This window comes from Chelonoidis abingdonii, chromosome 16 (genome assembly GCF_003597395.2).
Source record: "Chelonoidis abingdonii isolate Lonesome George chromosome 16, CheloAbing_2.0, whole genome shotgun sequence".
NCBI classification, from domain to species: Eukaryota; Metazoa; Chordata; order Testudines; family Testudinidae; genus Chelonoidis; species Chelonoidis abingdonii.
Window position 1 is genome coordinate 6497714 of NC_133784.1, and position 25557 is coordinate 6523270.

Consider the following 25557-nt stretch of genomic DNA (forward strand, 5'->3'; position numbering starts at 1 on the left):
TTCCTCTGAAGCATCAGAGCTGGACACAGCCAGGCCTCTGAGGCTCCCCAGAGAATCCCCGCTCAGGGGCACAGCCCATGGGCCTTGCTCCCCTGCACAGGGGCTAACTAGTCACCTTAGAAATCTCCTCCATGAGACTGGCAGCAACCCTGGGGGTTTGCCTCCCTCCACAGGCAGCATGAGGTGCAGGCCCCACGCTGGGATCATCTGCCCGCCTGCCCATCTCACTTCCCGGTCACGGGCCTCAACCCGGGGGGCCCCCCGTACCCCGCCTGTGACCACAGTGGTTTAGGCTCATGTGGGCCCAAGGCTTAGGCCCAGGGCTGGGTCCCGGATTGGGACGGTGGGACCCGTTGGCTCCTTTGCTTTGGCACAGCAGGCTGGCGAGGCTGCTGCAGGGCGGTGCTGCCACTGGGTGCCCGAGCCTTGTGAAGCAGAAGCTGCGAGCGGGCTAGTTGGCCCAGACCCGCTCTGGTCCCTGGTACACTGAGTGGCTTGGATCCCTGGCAAGGCCCTGCCTGGGGGCACCTGCAGCTCGTGGCTGGGCTGTGAGGCCTTTCGGAGACATTCCTCAGCTCGTCCCCACCCTCCTGCCCACTTCAGAGGACAAGGTGCCAACAAACCACATGGGCTCGGAGCAGCGTGAGCCTGCATCGCCTGGGGCAGCCACAGGGTGGGCCAATGCCTGGTTAGAGCGCCCCCGGCAGGGCGCGGACAGACACTGGCTCTGCTGTGAGGTGAACGCTGGCACCAGCACAGTGCCCATCAGCCCTGCAGCCAGCCCAGCCCAGCCCAGCGCCCTACAGGCCCCGGGGCCTGGCACAGGGATGGGACACGCCATTCCCTAGCAGCGCCAGCTGGGACAGGCAGGGGTGTGGGGACTGGCCAGCAGCCGGGCTCTTGGCCCCATGAGGCAGCAGGCGGGAACGGAGTGAGTATACAGTGCCCCAGGCCTGCTCTCTGCCCAACCACGCCCCAGTGCCAGGGCAGGTCACTCTGGGCCGGGGTAAAACCTCCTGTTTCCAGGGCCTATGGGCGCAGGGCACCAGACGAACCCGCCAGGGGTCTGAGCACAGTATGGGACAACGGCAGCAGAAGGCTGAACCCAGCCGTAGGGGGAGGGTTAATGGGCAGAGTGCGGGGAGAAGTGATGGGGCCTGGTCCCTCCCTGGGCACTGTCCCTGCACAGCAGGGCCCTGCTGGCGGGGTGAATGGCGAGGGAGCAGCGTGAGGTGGGCACCGTGTTTATTTCTCACAATGCTAGTCCAATGCAGCCAGTCACTGGCTCGCCCAGGGCCCCAGCCTGGCTCCGTGCCGAGGCAGCCTCCTCCTCCCCAAAACGGAGGGCCCAGCTGCTGCTGCAAGCCCACCAGTGTCCAGAATAAGGGGGGCACCGGTGGCTCCCAACAAACCTTGCACAGCCAGTGTTCATCTCCTGTTGCCAGGGCCATGTTGAGCCCCCACCCTGCCCCAGAACCACCAGCCCCAGGAAGGGCCAACAGGGCTCTGGGCGAGCAGGGAACAGCGTCCAGCCTGGGGGGGTGTTCGGGGCTGGTGGGAGTGTGGGGGCCAGGGAGTTCAAAGCCTCACACACGACGCTCCTTCTGGCGGTGCTTGCGGCCAGTCTGAGCACCTCGCTGGGCCCCCTTCATCAGCCCCTTGAACTGTCCCTGCATCTTCACCTTCTTCCTGGGGAGAGGAAGGAGCAGAGGGCACAGGTTAGAGCGGGCACTGCCTGAAGTCAGCGTCACAGCACGTCACTGAGCTGGGGAGCCCCAGCCTGTCCCACCAGGAGGCGCTGTGGGGAGCGGGGCAGGAGCTGGCGGGGTGGGGGGAGCTCCTGGTGACTCCAGCCCTGGCTAGTCCCAGCAGGGAGCGCTGTGGGGAGCGGGGCAGGAGCTGGCGGGGGGGGGGCTCCCGGCCTGTCCCAGCAGGAGGCGCTGTGGGGAGCGGGGCAGGAGCTGGCAGGGTGGGGGGAGCTCCTGGTGACTCCAGCGCTGTGGGGAGCGGGGCAGGAGCTCGGCCGGGGGGGGGGGGGGGCCTCCGGCCTGTCCAGAGGCGCTGTGGGGACGGCGGGCAGAGCTGGCGGGGGGGGAGCTCCTGGTGACCCAGCCCTGGCTAGCCCAGCAGGGAGCGCTTGGGGAGCGGGGCAGGAGCTGGCGGGGGCCCCGCCTGTCCCAGCAGAGGCGCTGTGGGGACGGGGGCAGGAGCTGGCAGGGTGTGGGGGAGCTCCTGGTGACTCCAGCGCTGTGGGAGCGGGGCAGGAGCTGGCGGGGGGCGGGGGGGGCTCCCCGCCTGTCCCAGCAGGAGGCGCTTTTGGGGAGGCGGGCAGGAGCTGGCGGGGGGGGGGGGGCTCCCGGCCTGTCCCAGCAGGAGGCGCTGTGGGGAGCGGGGCAGGAGCTGGCGGGAGAGGGGAGCTCCTGGTGACTCCAGCCTTGGCTAGTCCCAGCAGGGGGCGCTGTGGTGAGGGGGTAGGAACTGGCTGCTGGGGGAGCTCCCGGCTACTCCAGTCCTGGACTCTCCCAGCAGGGGGCACTCTGGGAAGCGGGGGAGGAGCTGGCAGGGAGGGGAGGGGAGCTCCCGGATACTCCCAGCAGGCGGCGCTGTGGGGAGCAGGGCAGGAGGTGGCGGGGGGGAGCTCCTGGATACTCCCAGCAGGGGGTGCTGTGGTGAGGGGGCAGGAGCTGGCTGTTGGGGGAGCTCCCAGCTACTCCAGTCCTGGCCTCTCCCAGCAGGGGGCGCTGTGGGGAGTGGGGCAGGAGGTGGCTGGGGGGGAAGGGAGGGGAGCTCCCGGTGACTCCAGCCCCAGCCTGTCCCAGCAGGGGGCGCTGGTGGGAACTCCCAGCTCCCCTGCCACGTGCAGCCATTGGCCTGGAGCGAGCCCAGGACTAGCATCCAGGGATCTGCTCCTGCCTTCGCTCCAGTTCCACCCCAGCCTCAGAGTCGTCACGCCCCTGGGTGACCCCAGCCGCACCTTCGGTTGAGCTTGGCTCTGTTCAGCGGGATGTAGGCGTAGGGGTCCAGCTGGCCTTTCTTCTTCATGTCACCGCGGCCTCTCTGGGGAGCACACGGGAGGATGAGGAACCAGCCTTCCCCATGCTGACAGCCCTGGGCAGGGGGCCCCCGAAGTGGGAGCAAGTGACATGGCCCCAATGCAGCCAGGAGGCCACTGGGGGCCCAGCCTCACCCCTCTCACTGCGCCCCGGGCTCTGTCTGACCTCCAGGACCAGGCACAGGGCTGCAGACCCACGCTCGGCTCAGGGGCGGCCGCTGGGTGGTGCCAGCACTGCCAAGACCTGCTCCAGGGAGGGAGCCAGGCCAGGAGACTGCAAGGGCAGCAAGAGTCCCAGAGAATGCGCCCCAGGGCCCCCCCACTCCCCCCCGGGCAGGGCCCCCTGCACCCATGGCCAGGGACACGCTGGCATCCATGCAAGCTGCAACTCTGCCTGCCACGTGCGGGCTCTCAGGCAGCACCGCAGCCATGCGCCAGCCCCACACGCTGCGAACAGTGCTGCCCTAACAGGGCAGACCCCAAAGCCCCTGGACATGGGGCCTGCAGCTGTGGGGGATGACACCCTCCCATCCCCGTCAGGATCTGTTTCACGCCCGCCCCTCCGAGAGCCCATGGAAAGTGACTCCCCCCTGCCCAAGGCCTCCTTACCTTGGCCTTGTAGTCTGCCCCAAGTGCCACCCCTGTCCCCACTCGCCGGTGGATGCCGGAGCCTCCAGCTAAAAACAGCAGCAAACTTGCATCAGATGCAGCTCCAGGGATTGGGGGGGGGGGGGGCGGGGTGCCATGCTTCCTGCCCAGGGAGGGCGAGAGAGAGGAACCAGCACAGAGCTGGACATCTCACACCCGAGTTCTGCCCCAGGCCGTGGGCGATCCCCGGGGCTGCCACGGTGTGTCAGTGACTGAGCCCAACGCTCCCAAGGGGATCCAGAACCCACCCAGGACCCAGCTTCAGGAGCTGGGGCTAGAAGCCAAGGCTGATACCTTGGGCACGCCCCGCCCTCTGGGAGCCAGCTGGCTGTGTGGGCGTTGGGGGAGCAGGCCGGCCCCCACGCCCGCCTTAGGCAGCACCGCGCAGCCTGGGGTCACCTTTGTAGCGCGCCTGAGTCCCATCCTCCGGCTCCTCGGCCTCCGCCTCCTCCCGGAACCGGCGCTTCTGAGCCTTCCTCTGTAGAGAGAGGGCAGCTCAGCCAGGAGCAGCTGGGACCCCCCCAGTTCCCCCTGCCCGCCATCCCCGCCATGGGTATCTGCTTTGCTGGTGAGACTGAGTAGGCTCTGCCCTGGGTCCCAGCCTCTCCCCTGGAACAAGCCCCCGCTGGGACCGCAGGGCGTGACCGGCCCTGGGGGCAAGCACTCAGCGCCAGTACTCACGCTCCGGATCCCCACTTCCTGCATCAGGTCGGCCATCTCCTCATCCACTCCTGGAACAAAGAACAGCCGAGTCAGAGCCGGGAACCGGGGCTGGGACCTCCTGCCTCCTGCCCAGGCCCAGTCAGACGGAGGGTGGCTCAGGGACCGACACGGCTCCCCTCCTGCCACCCCAGCAGCATGGCTGCTGTGCCCAGTAGGGGTGTGGGGGGCCCCAGGGCGCCTTTGCCAGGAGGGGAGACTTCCCTACTCTGGCTGCCCCATGTCACCAGGTGGGTGTGGCCAGGCAGCCCCACAGCCCGGTGTGAGACTGTCCCAGCACTGCCCACTGGAGAGGTGACACTAGGCCCCACACCCAGGGCCAGGAGACATTCCAGGGGCCAGGCCCCATCACACAGCTTGCCAGATGCGGGCACTGGAGCAAGGAGGGAGTGGCCTGACATGGAGCACTGGGTGGGAGGAGGAGAACCCGAAGCAGGCTGCTGAGCCTCCGGAGGTGTGGGGGAGCCAGGTCCCTGCGTTCCGCATCCCGGTCGGTACCTTTGGCTCCCTCATCATCCTCAGGGCCCTCGCGGATAATCAGGCGCCCGTCCGCCGACACCTTGAAGTCATGGCTCGCTCCCCTGGCCCTGCTGCGGCCTGGCTTCGTAGCTGGTTCAGATGAGACAGAGGGGTTAGCGAGCCCGGGGCAGATGCGGCTCGAGCCGAGAGGTGCCCTAGCTGGGAACATGGCCAGCCACCCAACCCACCCCAGCTCTGGCATGGCCACAGCTAATCCCACTGCGTACATCCCCCCCGAAAGCCCAGCCTGTGTGCACAGGCCCCGAGAGCAGGGCAACGGCCTAGGTCCCCCAGCCACGCAGCCACATCCTGCCACGGGCACTGCTGGGCCCCGTGAGACGCTCCTTACCCAGCACCCTCTGGGCCACGTTGGGGTCCAGGAAGTTGAGGGGCTCGTCCCCTTCGCCCTCCTTCAGCCAGGCCTGGCTCTTCTGCCGCGTCTGCTTCCTCTGCTCTCTCCCACCACGCCTCTTGTCCTCCTCCTGCTCCGAGTCTGAGTCGGCCAGGAGCTCCTCCACGCTGGGACAGGGAGAGAGCAGGGAAAGGGTGCTGTGCCAGGCTGATGCAGAGCACCTGGCGCTGGCCCAGGGCGTGACTCTCTGCCCAGCGCCACCCCCAGCACAGGCCTCAAAACGAGACTTCCCCCCAGCCCTGTGCCACCCCCAGCATAGGCCGCAAGACGAGACAAACCCCCCCAGCCTAGTGCCACCCACCAGCACAGGCCACAAGACGAGACAACCCGCCCACCCCCAGCCCGGCGCCACCCGTCAACACAGGCCACGAGACACCCCCGCCCCAGCCCGGCGCCACCCCCAGCCAAGGCCCCGAGACGAGACACCCCCGCCCCAGCCCGGCGCCACCCCCAGCCAAGGCCCCGAGACGAGACACCCCCGCCCCAGCCCGGCGCCACCCCCAGCCAAGGCCCCGAGACGAGACACCCCCGCCCCAGCCCGGCGCCACCCCCAGCCAAGGCCCCGAGACGAGACACCCCCGCCCCAGCCCGGCGCCACCCCCAGCCAAGGCCCCGAGACGAGACACCCCCGCCCCAGCCCGGCGCCACCCCCAGCCAAGGCCCCGAGACGAGACACCCCCGCCCCAGCCCGGCGCCACCCCCAGCCAAGGCCCCGAGACGAGACACCCGCCCCCAGCCCAGTGCCACCCTTCAACAGGCCCCAGGGAGCAATCCCATGCCAGCCCCATGCCACCCCCAGGACAAGCCACAGGGCAAGACCGCCCCCCATGCCAACCCCATGCCATCCCCAGGACAGGCCACGGGGCGAGACCGCCTCCCCTCGCCCGGCATGATTCACCCCATCCCCAGTACCTCTCCCCCCTGGGCTGCACCGGCGCCGCCTCCTCGCTCGCGGCCACCGCCTGCTTCAGGGCTCGCTGTTTGCGGCTCCGGGCCTCAGCCTTGCGGATGTTCAGCAGCACCTTGTGGTACTCGGCGGGCAGCAGCCCCTGCACCAGCTCGAAGCTGGAGGCAGAGAGAACTCAGCAATCCCCGGCCTGGCATAGCCCCCCCAAACATACACCCCCCCACCCCAGCCCATGTGCTGGAGACACCCCAGAGGCCTGAGGCTCAGCAGTGGGCAGCGCCCCCGGAGAGAGAGCTCCGCCACCCCACCACTCCCCGGCCCCTCACCCAAACTTCCGAATGAACTTGGTGAAGAGGTTTCTCAGCTTCATGCGGAAGTGACGCCTCATGTCATCCGTCAGGCGCCCCACGGCCTCCAGCTGCCGGGACAGAGCACATCACCCCCAGTGCCCGGGACAGCGCCCCCCCATCCCCTTTCCCCTACCCCCCGGGACAGAGCGCGTCACCCCCAGTGCCTCGGACAGTGGCCCCCACATCCCCCATGGGACAGCACCTGCTTGCCCACCCCCTTCCCCACAGGACAGAGCGCGTCACCCCCAGTGCCCAGGACAGCAGCCCCACATCCCCCACAGGACAACGCCGCCCCCCACATCCCTTTCCTCCCACCCCTGGGAGAACATGCCCCCCCATCTCCCCAAGAGATTGTGTGGGCCCCAGTGTGATTTCGAGGGACAGCATGCGTGTTCCCCCCCATGACATGTGTCACTCCTGAACCATCTCCCCCTGCCCATGGGCCCCACCCCTCAGACATTGCTCAGCACCCTCCAGCCGGGCCTCCCCACCCCTGCACTGTCATCCCCACCACCACAAGCTCTCTCAGTCCTGCCACCCTTCCCTGCCAGCTGGGAGGGGGAAGCTGGCGCTAGGTGGGGGCCTGGAAGAGGGTGCTCTCCCCGGACACTCAGAGCCCAGGCACCGGGCAGGCGGCCAGAGCGCAGCCACCCTGGCAGGTATTGGGGGCAAGGATCCTCGTCCGGGCCCCCTCGCGTGGGTCACCACGGATTGACAGCATCCACCTCAGGGCCAGGACTGGGCCCCAATGGCCCTACACAGGGCAGGCAGCCAGAGCAAGGGAAGGGCCCCACCCTGTATCCCCAGCTTGTGGGCAAGCCCACATACGCCTGGCAGGGACCCTGTTCTGAGGGCAGCCGCTCCCTCCCTGGAGGCCCCCAGGCCAGGCCTGCCCCCCCCCCCACCTCGCCCCACTCACCATCATCTGGACGTGCTTGGCCAGCAGCTGGGCGTCCGCCAGCAGCAGCGCCACCTTCAGGAAGCCCAGCGCTGCCTTGACCACATCCCGCGTGCGCGAGCCCAGCAGCAGGCAGACATTCTGCAGCAGCTGCTCCACCACCGCCAGCCCCATGTGATCTGCAAGAGGCACATGGCTCAGGCCAGGCAGCGGGGTCCCCCAGTCCCCCCAGGCTGGGGAAGCAGCAGCACCAGGGGGTGGAGCCGAGGGAGAAAGCTGGAGAGAGTCTGGCTCAGGACACGCTCGTCCATCACCCCCTGGACGAACTGAGAATGTTCTTAAAGTTTTCTCTGAATACTGTGTTGGTGCCTCAGTGTCCCCTGTGCAGTTCTTAATATCTAGGTGGTGGGATCAGGGTGTGTGATTGCTGCAGAGGAAGGGGTCAGTGCACCTAAATGCCTGGCACTCTGTCTCCTAGCAACTGATGGCCTGGGCCCCTCCTCTGCAAAGATGCCAACTGAAGGTGTTGGAGACAAAGGGATCAGGTGATCTCCTGGCCAGGAAAAGGCCTGAGCAGAGAGGAGGGGCTGGAGGGGGTTGTAGTCGGAAAGCTGGCTGGGGATGAAGCAGTGAAGTGGCAGACCTGGGGGGTCTGGCCACGACCCCAGAATGGACCCGGCCGGGGGTCTGGTTCGCTGTATGCTACAAGCCTGTTTTTAGACGCCTGTCCTGTATCGAATAAATCTGGTCTGGCTAAGAGTCACTTCTTTGACGTGAATGTGGGGGTGCTAGGACCCGCTGTGCCCCCCAGACCCCGCTGGGGCAGGACCTCGCAGTGGAAGCGCATGGAGGGCAGAGGATGCTGAATGTCTCGCAAGGAGAGACCCAGGAGGTGAAGACGTGTGAGCTTCTTGCCCTGAACAAGTCTGCTCCAAGGGAGAGGAGGCTCCCCAGAGTCCTGACTGGCTTGGTGGGGAGCAGTTCCAGAGCATCGCCCGGGGGCTCCATGACAAGCCGCAGCCCCCATAGCCACGGGGCAGGGCCTTCCCTCTAGCCCCGCCTTCTGACCGGCCTCAGCCCCCCTAGCCTCTGGCCCAGGGGTGCAGCAGGCACTGACTGTGCTCCCCATGTACACACAGCGCCCCCCATGGCAGCTGCTGGGGCACATCCCACCCCCAGGCCCAGCTACAAGTGCCAGCAGAGGTGCCCACAGGGGTTCAGACACCCCTTGCTCAGCCCTGTGTCGAGGGGAGCAGCTGGGATTCCAGTCCCCCCCAACCCCGAGCCCCTCACCTTTGAACTGGAAGAGAAGGTGGGTGAGAGCCAGCAAGGTGCAGCTGATCATGGTGACTGAGCCCGTCAGCCCCGCGTAGACCAAGAGCAGGAACCGCTGCATGGCCCCTGTGCGGGAAGGGACAGACCCGGGTTAAACTCAGTCCTCCACCCGCGGCGGCTCCAAGACCTCTCGACTCAGCTGGGACCTCCCCCAGGCCAGCTCTGGTGCCCAGCCCGGGCAGGCCCCACTGCAGCCCGCAGCACGGGCAGGGGACTGGAAGGCGTGCTGGCCACCCAGGCTGTGCAGGACAGGCCTCTGCGCCCCACAGGACTGGGACAGCAGGGGCAAGGCAGGGCCTTCCGCCGAGGGGGCTGCAAGCGGCTATGTGGCTGGTGTGGTGGATTTAGCACTGAGCGGCCTTGGCATGGATGGGGGCGGAAGTCAGAGGGCCCAGAGCAGGCCCAGGCAGGGAAGGGGGCAGGGACGCCTTACCTTGCGGCGTGGGGCCAAAGCGGAGGAAGGCCTCCCCCATCTCCACCAGCAGCTGGAAGGCGTTCTTCCGGGCCCCCACCGACACCTCCTTGGTGCAGAGAATCACCTGGCGGCACAAACACCATCAGAACCAGTGCCTGCCCCACCTCCCCAGCACCACCTCTCCCCCACAGCGCCTGCCCCAGAGCAAGTCCCCGACACTTGCATCATGTTTTAGCAGCACTCTGCAGGGAGCCCGCTCCCACAGAACAGCCCGGCAGCATGTGCCATCCTGCCCGGAACCCCCCCAGGGGCCAAGCCATGCCCCCTCCCTCACCTCTGGGACCAAGGCCACAACGAAGTCCTCGTGTTCAGCCGTCAGCTGCTTCACAACGTGGAACAGGCACTTTAGCCGCGGCTGGGGGAGGGGAGCAGGACAGCACTGTCAGATCCAGAGAGACACCCCTGTACACCCCCCACCCCCAGGCCATGCCCTCTGCCCCATGCCCACCAGTCCCTCTCCCCCCGACCAGAGCTTGTCCTGGCACTCCGCCCCCACCCCCGGGCTCACCCTCTTGGCGGGGGAGGCGGCGCTCTGCAGGGAGCCCAGCAGATCTCTCTTCAGCTCCTCCAGGTGGCTGCGGACAAAGGCCTGGCAGGGGGGCCGGGGGGCTGCACACACCTCCTCCAGCACGCGGTACACCTTCTTCTGCACCCTGTGCTCCTTGCTCTGCAGGGAGACGGTGTCAGCCAAGCCCCCGCCCGCACCCCTCCCTCCACTCCACCGAGAGCGAGCCTCAGCCAGAGACCCCCATGCCTGCCCTGGAGGCACCCGGCTGCAGAGCCCCTCCACTCTCCGGATCCAGGGAGAGGCGTCAGGAGCCTGCCCCCCTCCAGTGAGCCTGCCTCCACCCCAGTCTCATGCAGGGCTCATCAAGCGACTGCTGCGAGGGATGGAGGGACCGGGGAGCCGGAAGCACCTCCATCCGTACTGGTGCCCCTGCAGGGTGCCCTGTCCTCTCACCCCAGCCTGGGCGACTCACCTGCAGGGAGGGCTGGATGGTGCGGTAGAGGGCGCCCAGGGAAGGCTCATCAGCATAGGGAGCCATGGCCACTATCAGGTCCAGGATGGAGAGCCTGCAGCAGAGGGGGGTTAGCAGAGGGGAGGTGGGATGCCCAGGACTCTGCCCGGCTCCCTGCTGTGGGGGGGTGGGGGGCAAAGGGTCTCAGCGCTGCACCCCCCACCCAGCAGCACCAAGAATGAGTGGGCGTACACTGGCCAGGGCCACACCGCTGGCGCGAGTGAGACACTCCTAGCCACCAGCAGAGGCAGCCCCGCAGCCCCAGCCAGGCAAACAACCCACCCAGCGGGAAGAGGGAGCAGGATAAGTCTGCGGTGGGAAGGTCCCTCCCAGCTCCCCCAACCCCCAGGAGCTCGGCTGTGTCCAGGCAGCACCCTAACCCGCAGCGTTACCTGGTGAACTCTGTGCTCTCGGGGCTGGTCAGTTTCTCACTGGCTTTCTCCAGGAACCCGCACACCATCTGCAGGAGGGGACAAGCCGTGACCCGGGGTCAGTTCAGGCGCTGGGCCCTCACCGGTGTAACCCTCACTCGGCGCGGCTCTGCTCACTGGCCCACAGGCAGCCTCTGAGCAAGGCCGACAGCTCAGGCAGTGGAGCCAGCGTTCAATCTCCACTGCCGGCAGCCCCCCAGGGTCCTTACCGAGCCTCCCGGCTGCCTGGGATCAGGTGCTCCACAGGCAATTCAATACATCTCTGGGGTAGAGACCTCCCCAGTACAGCATCCCCGCGAGGCCCCGGCAGGGGGAACAACCCCCAGCCATGCTCACTCAGCGCCCGGAGGCCTGGGCTCCGCAGTGCCTATATGCCAGCAGCTGGTTCTACGGCAGGCCCCGTGGGGAGGTGTTTCCATCGGGTCTCCTGGCAAAGAGGGCCATGCCAGTGTTACAGCTGACTGTGCTGCCCCACGCCGCCCCGCAGGGCTTGTCCAGGCCCCCGCCCTGCCTCACCTGCTGCTCAGTGATAGTCAGGAACATGCGGATGGTGTCCAGCACAGCGCGCCGATCAGCTGCGCTGCCCCCAGCGTCCCCTGGCTGGCTATACACATTGAACAGGATGGGCAGGAAGTTCTTGGAGAAGCGGCCAACCTCTGCCCGCTCAGCATCTGGGGAGAGGCACAGAGCAGTGCAGGTCTGCGCCCGGGGCCCTCCGACTCACCCACCGCCCCACACACAGCCAGAAGGATCCAGTTGCTCATGCCTGGCACCTTCACAGCAGGAGGCGCTGGGCCTCCCACAACCCTGGGATTGGGGGTGGGGGGGCCCAGCCAGGATGGGCAAGACCATTGGGCATCAAGGGCTCAGGGCTGACTGAAGGCACTGGAGACTTGGCCGCACTGCGGCTCCCAGGCCGCTGAAGGATGCGCCCCTGCTCCAGCAACATGCCCCTCTCCACCTGCCAAGTGGCCCAGTCCCCCGGCAAGGGGCCCCCACAGGGCTCGGCCCTTACCCATCTCACAGCCCTTGCTGATGAGCGTGCGCAGGGCCTGGCAGACAGTAAGCCGCAGGTCTGCCCGCTCGCTGATGGCCGTGCCCAGCGTCCGCGCCAGCCCTTTGAAGGAGGCTGCCACATCCGTGGGCCTGGTGCAGAAGCCAGGCAGCATGGTCCAGATCTGAAAGGTAAAGGAGGCGCATGAAGGGGCAGAGGGGATACCAGCTTGACACAGCAAAGCCGCCCCTCAGGAGGATCCAGCCAGCCTAGCTGCAGGGCCCTGCACCCAGGAGCCTCACAGCCTGAGCCTCTCACCTGCCACTGCAGCGTGTCATAGATCTTGGACTCCAGACTCTTCCCGCCCTGGGCCAGCTCCACGGCTGCAGCAAAGAGACAAGGGAGACGTGAGGGCTGCAGCGGATTCCTAGACCCTGCGGCGAGAAGGACCCACTGGGATCCTCTCATCTGACCCCCCAGATAGCTCAGGCCAGAAACCAGCCCTGCAATGACCCCAGAGCCAATCCCCTGGATTTAAACATTGCCAGTGACAGAGAATCCACCCACCCTGGGGCGACGTTCCAGGGGTTAATTCCCTGCCCTGGCACACATCCATGCCTGACTTCCTGCCCTGGGGTGTCTCGTTCCGGCTTCCAGCCCCGGGTCGCGTTAGACCTTCCTCGGCTTGACGGCAGTGCCCACCCTCCAGTATCCATTCCCTATGTGGATACTTACAGACTTCAACCCCTGAGGCATCCCAGGGGAGGGGCATCCCTGGGAGCATCCCGGGGCCATCTGCCAGCAGAGTCTGAGAGAGCAAAAGCACGACCCTGATCTCAGGGCCCCTGGGGAGCAAAGCACCCAGACCACAGCCTCTGAACCTACAGCAGGAGATGGGCCAGGGTGCAGCTTATTCAGCCAGTGCTCCCTATCTGCCTGCCCTGCCCCGCTCCGCGGGGGCCATGCTGGCTCTGTGCCCCATGACCTCCTGGGGACAGGCCCCGCATTCCCCACCTCCACTAGTTACCTCTGCTTTTCAGGGTGGCCGCCAGGGGCAGGAAATAGCTGGTGAAGAAGCTGAGCCGCGAGCCCTGGACGTGGTCCCGGATCACTGGCAGGAGCCAGCTGCGGGGGAAATCCAGTGTCTCCCTGTGGAGGGGAACACACGGTTGAAGTGCAGCAGGGGGTGCTCCTGCTGCCGTCACAGATCAGCGGGATCGGTGCTTCGCTGCCAGCTCTGCAACAGCCTCCGAGAGAACCAGCCACAGGCTCAAACAAACCAAACCGTTTGTTACAAACAACGAAACCGACAATGGGGTAAAGCAGTGTCCCAGCAGACAAGCCAGTCGCAGAGAAACTAACTGAATTCTTTGCTTTGGGAGATTCCCACCCCTGAGCCAGTCTCTTTAGGGGACAAATCTGAGGCCCTGCCCCAGACTGAGGTGTTAGTAGAGGTGGTTTTGGAACAAACTGATAAACTAAACAGTAACAAGTCACCATTTTCAGACCAGAGAGAGGTAGATGGTGGTGTCCCCAGGGGTCTGTACCGGTCCCAGCCCTATTCAGCATATTCATAAATGATCTGGGAAAAGGGGGAAAGAGTTTGTGGACAATACAGAATGACTCAATATAGTCCAAAGCTGACTGCAAAGCGATCTCACAAAACTGGGTGACTGGACAAGAAAATGGCAGATGAAATTCAATGTTGATAAATGCAAAGCAACACACATTGGAAAACAATCCCAAGTGTACATCCAGAATGATGCAATCTGAATTAGCTGTTCCCACTCAAGAAAAGATCTTGGGGTCATCATGGACAGTTCTCTGAAAACATCCACTCAATGTGCAGCGGCCATCAAAAAAGTGAACAACGTTAGGAACCATTAGGAAAAGGACAGATAATTAAACAGTAACTGTCATAACACCACTACATAAATCCAGGGCATGCTCACGCCATGAATACGGTCTGCAGTTCTGGCTGCCCCCTCTCAGAAAAGATATATTCAAACCTAAGTTATCTGTAAGGTGCACAGCCGTGCAACCTATTTAGCACCGCACAGGTGCCCAGCGAACCCAGTATGGCCAGGGGAGGGGCACCCCTCCCCCAGACCCCACCTAGCCTGGCCCCCCAACTTGCCTGGCCCTTCCCCCGGGCGTGGCCCCAGACCCCAAATGTGGCCAGGGCGGCGCTCCCCCAGCCCAGACTTGCTGGGGCCAGGGGAGGGGCACCTATCCTGCAGCCCCAGAGCTGCCACCTCTCCCCCCTCAAGCCCAGGTGCTGCTGCGGGGAGAGAGAGGTGGGAGGAGTCCTCTCTCCGCACTGTAGCCCCAGAGCACCTTTCTGCACCCCAAAGCCTCACCCCCTGCACCCAACTCTCTGCCCCAGCCAGAGCCCCTCATCCCCAGCCCCACCCCAGTGGCCACACCCTCTCACACTCCATACCCCTTGGCTCCACACCTGGCACATGAATTTTGTGATGTGCACCAATATGGAGGTGATGTGTCAAGGGTCACTTCCACATTGGTGCACATTAAATTCACTCTACACATGGGTGGGAAAAATTAGAGGGAACCTGATTAGAGCTGGGAGAGGTGCAGAGAAAGTCCACACAGGTGATGAAAGGATTGGAACAGCTTCCATATGAGGGATTAAAAAGGCTGGGACTGTTCAGCTTGGCAAAGAGATGACTAAGCGGGATGTGATTGAGCTCCATACAGTCGTGACTGGGCTGGAGAGAGTGAATAAGTGTTATTTACTCCTTCACTTCATAGGCACCAACTCTGTGGGTACTCCGGGGCTGGAGCATCCACCGATCAGCACCACCCCCAGCTCCTCAGGCCCACTGGGGATCAGCTGTTCCTAAGTGTGCAGGAGGCACTGGGGGGCGGAACAATGGGGTGGGAAGAGGCAGGGAGGGGCTGGGGCCTTGGGGGAAGGGGTGGAGTAGGGTTGGGGCCTGGGGCAGAGCAGGGGTTGAGCCCCCTCCCCTCCAGCACAGTAGGAAGTTGGCACCTCTGCTTCGCATCACACACAAAAGGGGGTCACTGAATGACATTAATAGGTAGGACGGTTAGAACGAACACATGGAGCACTTCACCCCACACAGTCAGCCTGTTTCTCCTTGCCAGGGGGTGCTGAAAAGGCGAAAAGTATACGTGGATTCAAAAAGGAACTAGATAAGTTTCTGGAGGACAGGTCCAGCGATGGCTATCAGGCAGGATGCACCATTTGTCTGACCCAGGATGGCCATTCTTATGGCCTTAGGGACCCTTTCTAGGCCAGGCCCCCGCGGGACTCTTCCTCCTGGGCTGTGGCACTGACCCTAGGGCTCCGCGACACCTGGGAACTGGCTCAGGTCAGACACAGCCTGACCGGGGGGTTCACTGCAGCATGGGTGGGCTGCCAGGACGGATCTGTGCTGTAACCTTCCCCTTGGGTGAGGCGACAGCTTCCAGCCCCTGTGGCCAGGGGACTAATAGTCAGTTCCCTGCCTGCATCCCTGGAAACACTCAAAGCTACAGCACGAGCCTCCAGCCGGAGTATGGCCTGGCTGTATTCGCTGTAGGGAGCCCAGGGGAGAGCCAGGGACCGCTGGTGCCGGAGACTGGTCAGGAGTCCTGCCCTTGCGGTGCTGTGAGGCCCTGGGTCCGGCCCCTGGACCTGTCCAGTTGTTTGTTTGCAGGAGGATGAGGCCCAGCCGCGCAGGGGCAGGGATCATACTCACTCTGTGCCATCTATCTCCAGGGCCACCGTCTGCAGCAGTACCTCAGGGCCCATGCTGGCCACGGCAGCCCCCACCGCCCGGTCCAGCTCACTGGTGTGTGGGAAGTGTGGGGAGTGGCGCAGGTCGCACAGGGACTGAAGACACTGCAGAGGAGACGGGGTGGTCACATGCAATCCTCCCAGAGGCCCCTGGGCCGGGCAGCAGCCCACGCACACGGACAGGTGTGTCCCCCCCACCCAACTCGCATGCCTGGCCACAGTCTGAGACCTTCTCAGAGCAGATCCCGTCCCCGAGTACCAACGCAGCCACCCCCGAGGAGGAGCGCAGCCTGCAGCAGCCTGGGTGAACTGAAGAGGCAGGACCAAGCCTACCCAGAGATCTCTGGCCCCAGGACAGCACTTGGAACCCCCTTCTCCCTGGGGGGGAAGGGCAGAGCCAGCCCGTGGGGACATGCAGCCTCTTAGCCACAGCAACACAGGCTCCCGGCAGACAGGTGCCACGCACACACTCCTACTCTCTGGACCAGCTGATGCAGCAGAGGTCAGCCTGGGTCTGGGAAGCCGCTGCTGGACTCCCCCTCCCGAACGGCCCTTGGGATGCCCAGGACGGGGCTTTAAGCACCTGCTCGCCACCCAAATGCCAGCGTTTGGGAAGCCAGCACACCGACCGGCTCTCAGCAGCCTCTGTATCGTGGGAAGCATTTGCAAGGCCCAGCCCTGGAGCCTCGAGCCCAGGACCCTCTCCCAGTCACCCTGCTGGGCCCCCGCACCCAGGGCTCTCCCGGCCCACTTACCTTCCTCATGAACGGATGGCACTGCCTCCCGCATGCCTCGAAGAAGGCCTGCAGCACCTGCAGCACAGAGGCCCACGCCGCATGGAATCTGTACGTCAAGCCCTCCTCCACCGCCCTACACCAGGAGACAGCACCGGCTCAGCGCTGCCCGGGCACAGACAGCGCCTGCCCCCGCCACACTGGGGCTCCTCACAGGGCAGGCACAAGAGCTTGGAGGTGGGGAGGGACAGGGGCCACGAGGCAGCCCCAGCCCCATCGCCAGGCGGGTCCCACTCACCTGAACATCCTGCAGACGTGGGAGGCAGGTCCGGAGGCAGAGGCAGAAACGGGCCCCAGCTCGGCCATGTGGGGAGCAACGCACTCACTCAGCAGAGCCTGCGGGGGACAGTCACGAGGGGAGGGGTTAGCCACGCCCCTCAGCCCCATGCGGGCAGGAAAGGGAGCAGGCTGCAGCGGGGCAGATTCCAGCATGCAGTGCTCCACAGCAGCCTGTCTGAGCAAAGCCTGGTGCCCCATGGCTGGGGGGGCCGGGAATAGCCACCCCTCAGGACAGCCAGGCCAGAATGAGACGGAGGGGGGAGCTGCTCACAGTACCTTGAGTGTCTGCGTCGCAGCCGCCTGCACCTGTGGGTGGGGGGAGAGGAGACAGCTCACAGCAGCCGTGAAGAGGCGGGGGAGATGGCCCCAGCACAGGTCCCACTGCAGCCTGCAAGAGAGAGAAGGTCCAGCACCAGGAAGAGCCTGCACCCCTCTTCTTCCAACAGGGGTCCCCGCTGCTGCACCTCCTGCCCTCCCCATAAGGCCCCCCGCACCCCAGAGGTCCCCACCACCCCCTTGTCCCCAGGGACTCCCGCACCATGGGGTCCCCCGCCACCCCCTCATCCCGAGGTCCCCTGCATCTGACCCCCGCATGGGGGCCCTGACACCTCATCCTCAAGCAATCAATTCTGAAGCACTTAGAGGAGAGGAAAGTGATCAGGAACAGTCAGAATGGATTCATCAAGGGCAAGTCTTGCCTGACTAACCTAATTGCCTTTTATGAGGAGATAACTGGCTCTGTGGATGAGGGGAAAGCAGTGGATGTGTTATTCCTTGACTTTAGCAAAGCTTTTGATACAGTCTCCCACAGTATCTCGCCAGCAAGTTAAAGAAGTCTGGGCTGGATGAATGGACTATAAGGTGGATAGAAAGCTGGCTAGATCGTCAGGCTCAACGGGTAGTGATCAACGGCTCCATGTCTAGTTGGCAGCCTGTTTTCAAAGTGGAGTGCCCCAAAGGTCGGTCCTGGGGCTGGTTCTGTTCAATATCTTCTTAATGATCTGGAGAATGGCATGGACTGCACTCTCAGCAAGTTTGCAGATGACACTAAACTTGGAAGTGGTAGATACGCTGGAGGGTAGGGACAGATCAGAGGGACCTAGACAAATAGAAGATTGGCCAAAAGAAACCTGATTGAGGTTCAACAACGGACAAGCGCAGAGTCCTGCACTTAGGAAGGAAGAATCCCATTCACTGCTACCACTAGGGACGAATGCTAGGCACAGTTCTGCAGAAAAGACCTAGGGATTACAGTGGATGCAAAAGCTGGAGATGAGTCAACAGTGTGTCCCTTGTTGCCAAGAAGCTAACGGCATTTGGGGCTGTATAAGTAGGGGCATTGCAGCAGATCGAGGGATGTGATCATTCCCCTCTATTCGACATTGGTGAGGCCTCATCTGGAGTACTGTCCCAGTTTGGGCCCACAACTACAAAAGGGATGTGGAAGCGTGAGGGTTCTGAAGAAATGATTATGGCGACATGACTGATGAGGAGAGGCTGAGGATTGTTTAGTCTGCAGAAGAAGGATGAGGGGATTTGATAGCAGCCTCCAACTACCAGAAAGCAGTTCCAAGAGATGTATCAGACTGTTCTCAGTGGTAGCAGATGACAGAACAAGGAGCAATGGTCTCAAAGTTGCAGTGGGGAGGTCTAGTTGGATATTAGGAAACACTATTTCACTAGGAGGGTGAATACACTTGGAATGGGTTCCCTAGGGAGGGTGGGATCTCCTTCCTTAGAGGTGTTTAAGGTCAGGCTTGACAAAGCCCTGGCTGGATGATTTAGTTGAGGTTTTCCTTGCTATCACGGGTTTACACGACCCTGAGGTCCATTCCAACTCTGAGATTCTATGATCCCAGGGGCCTCAGCATCTGTCCCCACGGGGGCCCCTGAACCCCTATCCCCAGGGCCCCCGACACACCACCCCCATAGGGGCCCCTGCCACCCCCAGCCCGGCCCAGCCTATACCTGGCCAGGTTGCCGTGTGCCTTCTCCATGACGGCCAGCCAGACAGCAGGGCCTGCAGGTCATTCTCGTGGGCATGTATCGTACGGGCCTGGCAGGGCAAGTGGGGCAGGCTCAGTGAAAGATGCCCATTCTGCCCCACCTCCCACCCCAGCCCACCCTGCTCCCCCACTCTATGGCTTGCACCCCCCTGTCTCCACCAGTGACCCTGCCTCCAGCCCTGTGCCTCCCCCTCGAATCAGCCTGCCCTCCCCCCACCCCATGACCCCATCGCTCAGCCCACCCTGCCCTCACCCCATGAGCCTGCCCCCCTCCCTGTCCCCACCCCCCAGCACTCACGGTGATGATCTGGGCATTGAGCTCGGCAGACAGACATGCCAGGCCAGGCTTGGCGCTGAAGAGGCTGTGGAAGGCCTGCATGGCACATGCTGTCACCAGCTGCAAAGGACACAGCGTTAGAAGCGATGGGGGAACACGCCCCAGGCGTGGGCGGATTCTACCCAGGAAGGGGCAGGGTTGTTCCAGATGGAGTCCAAGTGACCCACACACACTCCCGGTACCCTGCAGGGCCCCCTCGCCTGACCCTGCGGAGCTGGACCGGGTAGGCAGGGAGCGGGCGCTGGGCAGTCCTAGCCCTGGCGGGTCACGACGGAAGACAACGCCTGGCCGGTCCCAGGGCGGGAGGCTGTGGGCCGAGGACAGTGACGGGCCCCCTCCCTCCCGGGAGCCCAGCCAGCTGCTCACCACATGGCTGAGGGTCATGACACGGAGCAGGGTCTCGCAGCAGGTCTTCACCATGGCGAGGGGCAGGCAGGGCAGCAGGTCCCGGAGCAGGGTCAGGACGTGCAGGGTAGTGGTGGCCTCCTTGGTACCTGGGGAACAGGGCAGAGGTGAACACACAGAACAGCCCCCCCTGCTCAGGCCGGCCGGCGAGGCTCCCCATGACTGAACCCCTCTGCCAGCAGCTGCTGGGCCCCAAGAGTGCAGCACCGAACCCACCGAGCGCAGCTCTGGGGCAGCAGCGCGGGGGCCAAAGAGCCCAGCACAGACCCCAGAGCTCGGCAACCGCCCAGTAGCCCCATGCCCCCCTCCGAGCCCCATGCACCCCCCACAGCTGCACACCCCAAGCCCCCTCCGGTCCCCATGCACCCCCCCAAAGCTGCGCACCCCATGACTTCCTCGGGTCCCCATGCACCTCCCTACAGCTGCACACCCCACGAGCCCCTCTCCGGTCCCCATGCACCCCCCTAGGCTTCCCCCAGTCCCCATGCACTCCCCACAGCTGTATATCCCATGTCCCAGCCAGGTCCCCATGCACCTCCCACATAGCTGTACACCCCACGTCCATCCATCCCACCCCCGTACCTCCGGACTTCTCGATCTCCTGCACACAGAATCGGGCTGTGGACTGCGCAGCTGGGTGGTGCATGGGAGCTGTGTCCCCAAACAGGAACTCGCTGCCCTTCAGGATGGAGCAGACGCCGTGCTGGGCTTCCTTCCGCACCTGCCGAGAATGGGAGTGGGGTGAGGGGGGTGCCCCGGGCAGCTTCCTGCCAAGGATCGGCGAGATAGGGCTGGGACCTCCACGCCCAGGCAGCTCCAGACCCAGGGCTGAGGCCTCAGTGAGACCCTGCAGACTGAGATAGAGCTACACAGGGCCCCAGCTGGGGGGCAGGAGGGGGCACCCCACAGGGTCCCGCTGGGCTCATGTCATAAACAGATAGTAGGAGTTATCTCTCTTTTGACTGTAAAGGGTTAACAAGTTCAGTGAGCCTGGCTGTCACCTGACCGGAGGACCAATCGGGGACAGGATACTTTCAAATCTGGAGGGAGGGAAGTTTCTGTGTGTGCTGTGAGTTGTGGTTGTTGTTCTCTCTGGGTTCTGAGAGTGACCAGATGTGCAACCAGGTTTCTCTCCAATCTCTCCAGTACAGGCTCTTATCAGTTCAGAATAGTGAGTACGAGGTAGATAAGGCGAGTTAGGCTTATGTTTGTTTTCTTTATTTGCAAATGTGCATTTGGCTGGCGGGAGTTCAGATGTGTATTTGCTGAAAGGATTTAATTTGTACTTGTATGCTTAGGGTGGGAGGGTATTCCCAGTGTCCATAGCTGAAAGACCCTGTACCTAATCCATCTTAAATTTACAAGGATAATTTTTACTGTTTTTCTCTCTTTAATTAAAAGCTTTTCTTGTTTAAGAACCTGATTGTTTTTTTATTCTGGTGAGACCCCAGGGGACGGGGTCTGGATTCACCAGGGAATTGGTGGGGAGAAAGGATGGGCAAAGGGCAGAGAAAGGGTCAATTTTTCTCTCCTGTGTTAGGATTACTTTCTCTTCTCAGGACGAGTTCTGGGAGGGGGAAGGGAGTGCAAGGGTGAATTTCTACTTCTGGTTTGCTGATTCGAAGGAGTTTTGATCACAGTAAGTAATCTTCAGGTACCAAGGGAGGGGAAACCTGGGAGAGCAACGGGGGGGAAAGAGTACTTTTCCTTGTGTTGAAATCCAGAGGGTCTGGGTCCTTGGGGTATCCCGGGCAAGGTTTTGGGGGGACCAGAGTGTACCAGGCACTGGAATTCCTGGTTGGTGGCAGCGCTACAGGTTCTAAGCTGGTAATTGAGCTTAGAAGAATTCATGCTGGTACCCCATCTTTTGGACGCTAAGGTTCAGAGTGGGGATTTATACCACGACAGCTCACCTTGGGCTTGGCGTGGACCGTGAAGCTGAGCAAGCCATGGTAAACCTGCAGCGTGACGGGGTAGCTCCAGGCTGCCAGGTCCTGCTTCCGCAGCAGCGTGGCCAGGCAGGAGAGCACCTGCAGGGAGAGACCAACAGGGACATGTGGGTATCGGTGCTGCCTTCCCGGGCCAGGGCAACTGCCAGCCCCCTACCCCCGCAAGTCAGGCTGCCCTTCCCCCACACGCCTGACCCCCCCACCCCAGCCCCAGAAGTCAGACTGCCCCTCCTCCACACCGAGCACCCCCGCCAGACTGACCCATCCAGGGATAGCAGGAGCCCAGGATGCTGGGGGAGTCACACACCCCGCCCCACCCCAGGCTCAGCACGAGGGGATGGCCCCCGTACTGTTCACACCCTCGCTGAGCGCAGGATGTTGGAGCCAGCCGCACCCCAGTGACCCTCTGCCCGCCTCCTCCTGGCAGCACTCACCCACCGCAGGGCAGAGGAGGGGCCACTGCCGGCCTGCGAGGCCATGATGCCCATCAACACTTTGGAGGTGTCCGAGAACTTCTTTATCAGCACAGGCCCTGGTACCCTGTGGGCAGAGAGGGGAGGGCGTCAGCACGGCTAGGGGCTCGGCAACGGAGAAGGGGGACAATGGGAGATGTGCTGCACCCCACCCCCTGAGACCCAGCTGTGATTCCCAGCCCTTCCCCACCCTGGCACTGGAAGGTGAGACCCCCTGTGAATGGGACCCTCCGACATGGGCTGAGGGGTCCCCTGAGGGGTTGACCCTGCCCCAGCTCGACTCGGAGACACCAGCACATCAGCGGTCACATGGCCCCAGACAAGCCCCTGGGCTCAGAGCCGCACCTGTGACAGTGCTTCCTGCAGACCTGCCCCCTCCCAGTTATGCACTCTCCCCCAGCCTCACCGGGCTGCACGCAGCACCCTGCATGGTCCCCTACACCTTGTTTCCATCCCCAGCCCCTGCCTCACCCCGGTCAGCCCCCCCAGGCAGTGAGAGTAACCCGGGGGGAGGAGGGGAGAACGATGAACGACTCACCGCTTCAGCACCAGGTTGAGCAGGTAGGCAACAGCAGCCAGCGACTCTGGCGACTCCACGGCCTCCAGTGTCGTCATCTGGCAACACAGCCAGGGTGAGCACAGGGGGACCCCGCTGCCAGGCTCAGCAGGGAGCTCCCCGGGCCAGGTGACAGAGCGCCCACAACCCAGCTGGCAGGGATAGCAGAACAGCCAGCCCAGCCTCTGGGGCTGCACCAAGCCCACTCATGGATCCCCAGACCCTTATGCACTGCAGCCGCCTGGCCGGGACCCCAACTGGACACCCCCAGACACAGCATGGCAGAGTCCAGCACGTCCCTCGAACTCACACTGCCTGACGGCTTCACCTCTGGCTCGCTGAAGGACCCACCCCCTGCCCCGGGAGCCAGGGCTCAGCCCCACCGAGTGTAGCTAGAGTGCTGTGTGGGGAGTCAGCTCCTGGCACTCCTAGCCAGAGCTCTGCTGCCACAGTCCCCTGGGCCCTTCACCGACATCCTGTCCAGCTACACTGGGACAGTCCAGTGCAGAGGGAAGGTCATGGTCCCTTCCAGAGCCCTCCAGCACAGGGCACACTCGGGGTCAGCCACAGGCTGCTCCCCTCCACCTCTAGCTGAGACCTGCCCCCACGCACACAGCCACTCACCAGTGCAGCGAAGTACTCGGTCTCACTCTCTGTGCCGCCCTGTGAGCGGATCACCTCAGTCACTGCAGCCAGCACCGCGCAGATCTGTGGAAAGCATACAGGAGGGGATGGGTGAGCACCACAGGACGTGGGCCTGGCCCCACAACACACCGCAGCATCCAGGCCAGGCCAGGGGGCAAGAGCCTGGCCCCAGAACACGCTGCCCTGCCCCCTCCACGGCATCCAGACCAGGGCAGGGGGCAACATGCTCAGGAAGGCCCCAGAGCACCCCCAGCCCCCGAAGCAAAGGCCAGAGTCTCCCCCGCTCCCAAGCTGAGTGCCCTGCCCACCTCTCTGTGCGCGGCAGAACTGGACTCCCAGAACCGCTGCACTTTGCTGAAGGTGACGTTGGTGCAGTCGCTCAAGCCGCTCAGGAAGGTGCGCGAGGACTTCTCGGTGACAGCGGCTCCGTCGTCATCATCCTCCTCCATGCGGAGCTGGGAGCCCTGGCCTGCCTGCTCCGGGTGCACGGACCCCGACTGCAGCTCATTGTGCAGCTTCAGGGCATCCACAGTAAGGTCACTCTTCTCTGTGGGGGACACATGCTCAGGGCCGCCAGATGAACACCTGACTCCCACCCCCACTCTGCCAGGCTAGCACGCTGACCCTCACGCTCCCAGGCCCCAAACACTCCCTCGCACAGGGCCTCTGGCCAGGCCAGGCCTGCAGAGCGTGTCCCTCTGACGACCTAGCTGGGTCAGAGGTCTCCAGCGTGTGGAACAAGAACCCTGGGCCAGAAGCCCCAAGGAGGCAGAGCAACAACCAAGGGAGCAGAGAGTCTATAAGGCAGCTCACTGGGATACAGACACACCAAGCCAGTCCATCCCGCCCAGCCTCCTCCTCCTCCAGAGGCAAAGCCTTAGGAAGGCTCGGCTGTGCGGTGTCGGGGCAGGGGGGTTCCTGGAACTCAACTCCTAGCCAGTGCAATGCGGAGATGCCTGCAGTGCCTGCTCTGCTGCTGATTCCCGCAAAGGCAGCATGCAGCTCTCACCACCTGTGGCCCGGGATAGGGCAGGTAACTGGGCATTGCCAGAGCAGCATTTCCCAAATCGGAAACAAACCCCATGTTTTCGGTCCGTGCTTTGGCCTCCGGCAGCTCCCAGCACAGGGGTCGGTGCCAGGTCCGGCCCCCAGCGCTCCCCTAGGTGCTCACGACACCAAGGGGTTTATAACCCAAGCACGTTTTCCTGGTATTTTTAAAGGCCAAGGATCGCGGCCCCCCAACGACAAGCTTTGCATCACCTTCGCCGAGGTTCTACTGGCTGCAGCACAGTCGCCCCAAGAGCAGGACCAGGACCACTGTGCTCCACATAGACAGGCAGGTCAGGGGGCCCTGACCCAGAGCCCCTGATTTTCCCACACAACCTCCACCTAGGACAGCTGACACGTCCCACAACTGCCAATCAGACACAGCCTGCGACCCAGGCCCCATGGCACCGTGCAGGTCGGTTCTCCCCCCTCCTGCCTCTGCCCTTCCCCTGCCCCGAGACCAGCACCCGGACAGACAAGCAGTGCCCCCCCCCAACCCATGCTGCTCCCCACCCCCAGAGAGCTGGGAACTGGACTGAGCCACAGCCTTGCACTGAGCCAGAGTCCAGATCCCAGCTCGTGGGCCAGAACCCAGGGACCCCCCCACCCCCCGCAGGCCCCAGCGTCTCCCTACAAGCGCCCCAGGGGGACCCGACTGCACCACCCAGCTCCACAGGAGACCCGGGACAGGGGGCAGCCTGCGGCTCAGCTCCGGGAGGAGCAGGGTGTGAAGATCGACGGGGCGGCTTGTGCCCCAGTCCCCGGCCCGGCCCCCATGGCTCGCCCGGCCCGGCCCCCACGGCTCCCGCAGCCCCCGGCCCGGCCCCCACCACTCCCCCAGTCGGCGCCGGCCCGGCAATAGTTTCTTACTGCGCTAGATCCTGGACAACGCTTCTCAGCCTCTCGTGGCCAACTTTCTCACGCCCCTGCTCTACCTAACCGCTACATTGATGACATTCTTCATCATCTGGGACCCATGGGAGGAGCTCTTAGAAAAATTCCACATCGATTTGCAACAACTTCACCCCACCATCAACCTAGCCTGGACCAATCCTACCCGGGAGGTCCACTGTCAGAACACGCACGGTGCACAATAACCGGCCCGCACTGGCTCACACGAGTCGCTAACACCACTTACCATATGCGCAAAACCCCTAGCCGCCGAACCGGCCCCGGCCCTGAGCGGCCCCTATCCCCTTTCATAGCCTCCAGGTCTTTCCCATCCCGGGCACCATCACACGATCCATTGTCTACAGCCAAGCACTGAGGTACAACGGCACTGCTCTAACCCTCAGACAGAGATCCAACCTACAAAATCTCCACCAAGCATTCTCCTAAACTACAATACGCTGACGAGGAAATCTCAAGGCAAACAGATCAACAAGACAGCCTAGACGCCTGCTACCAGAAGTCCTCCTATCTGCAAGACAAAACCAAGAAAAGAAACCAACAGGACTCCACTGGCCATCTACATACAGCCCCCAGGCTAAAACCCCTCCAACGCACTCATCGCGGGATCTCACCAACCGCGCACTCGCCTGGA

The 25557-nt window shown here is 63.6% G+C and overlaps 1 protein-coding gene across 1 annotated transcript; it reads right to left on the reverse strand.

The window, feature by feature from the left end:
• Positions 1-1228: 1228 nt before the first annotated feature.
• RRP12 (ribosomal RNA processing 12 homolog) lies at positions 1229-23512 on the reverse strand. Its single transcript, XM_075073066.1, is given in 33 exon segments — positions 1229-1689; positions 2975-3057; positions 3662-3729; positions 4100-4178; positions 4382-4431; positions 4919-5029; positions 5289-5458; positions 6264-6416; positions 6585-6676; positions 7528-7685; positions 8800-8907; positions 9275-9380; positions 9591-9671; positions 9825-9983; positions 10297-10390; positions 10728-10795; positions 11283-11437; positions 11782-11944; positions 12079-12143; positions 12788-12909; positions 15486-15628; positions 16279-16393; positions 16556-16653; positions 16873-16984; positions 18565-18652; positions 18897-18999; positions 19306-19433; positions 19927-20065; positions 21258-21374; positions 21728-21833; positions 22305-22381; positions 22947-23030; positions 23276-23512. Coding segments are annotated over 33 exon segments (3639 nt in total). The 5' UTR covers positions 23417-23512; the 3' UTR covers positions 1229-1586.
• Positions 23513-25557: the final 2045 nt, after the last annotated feature.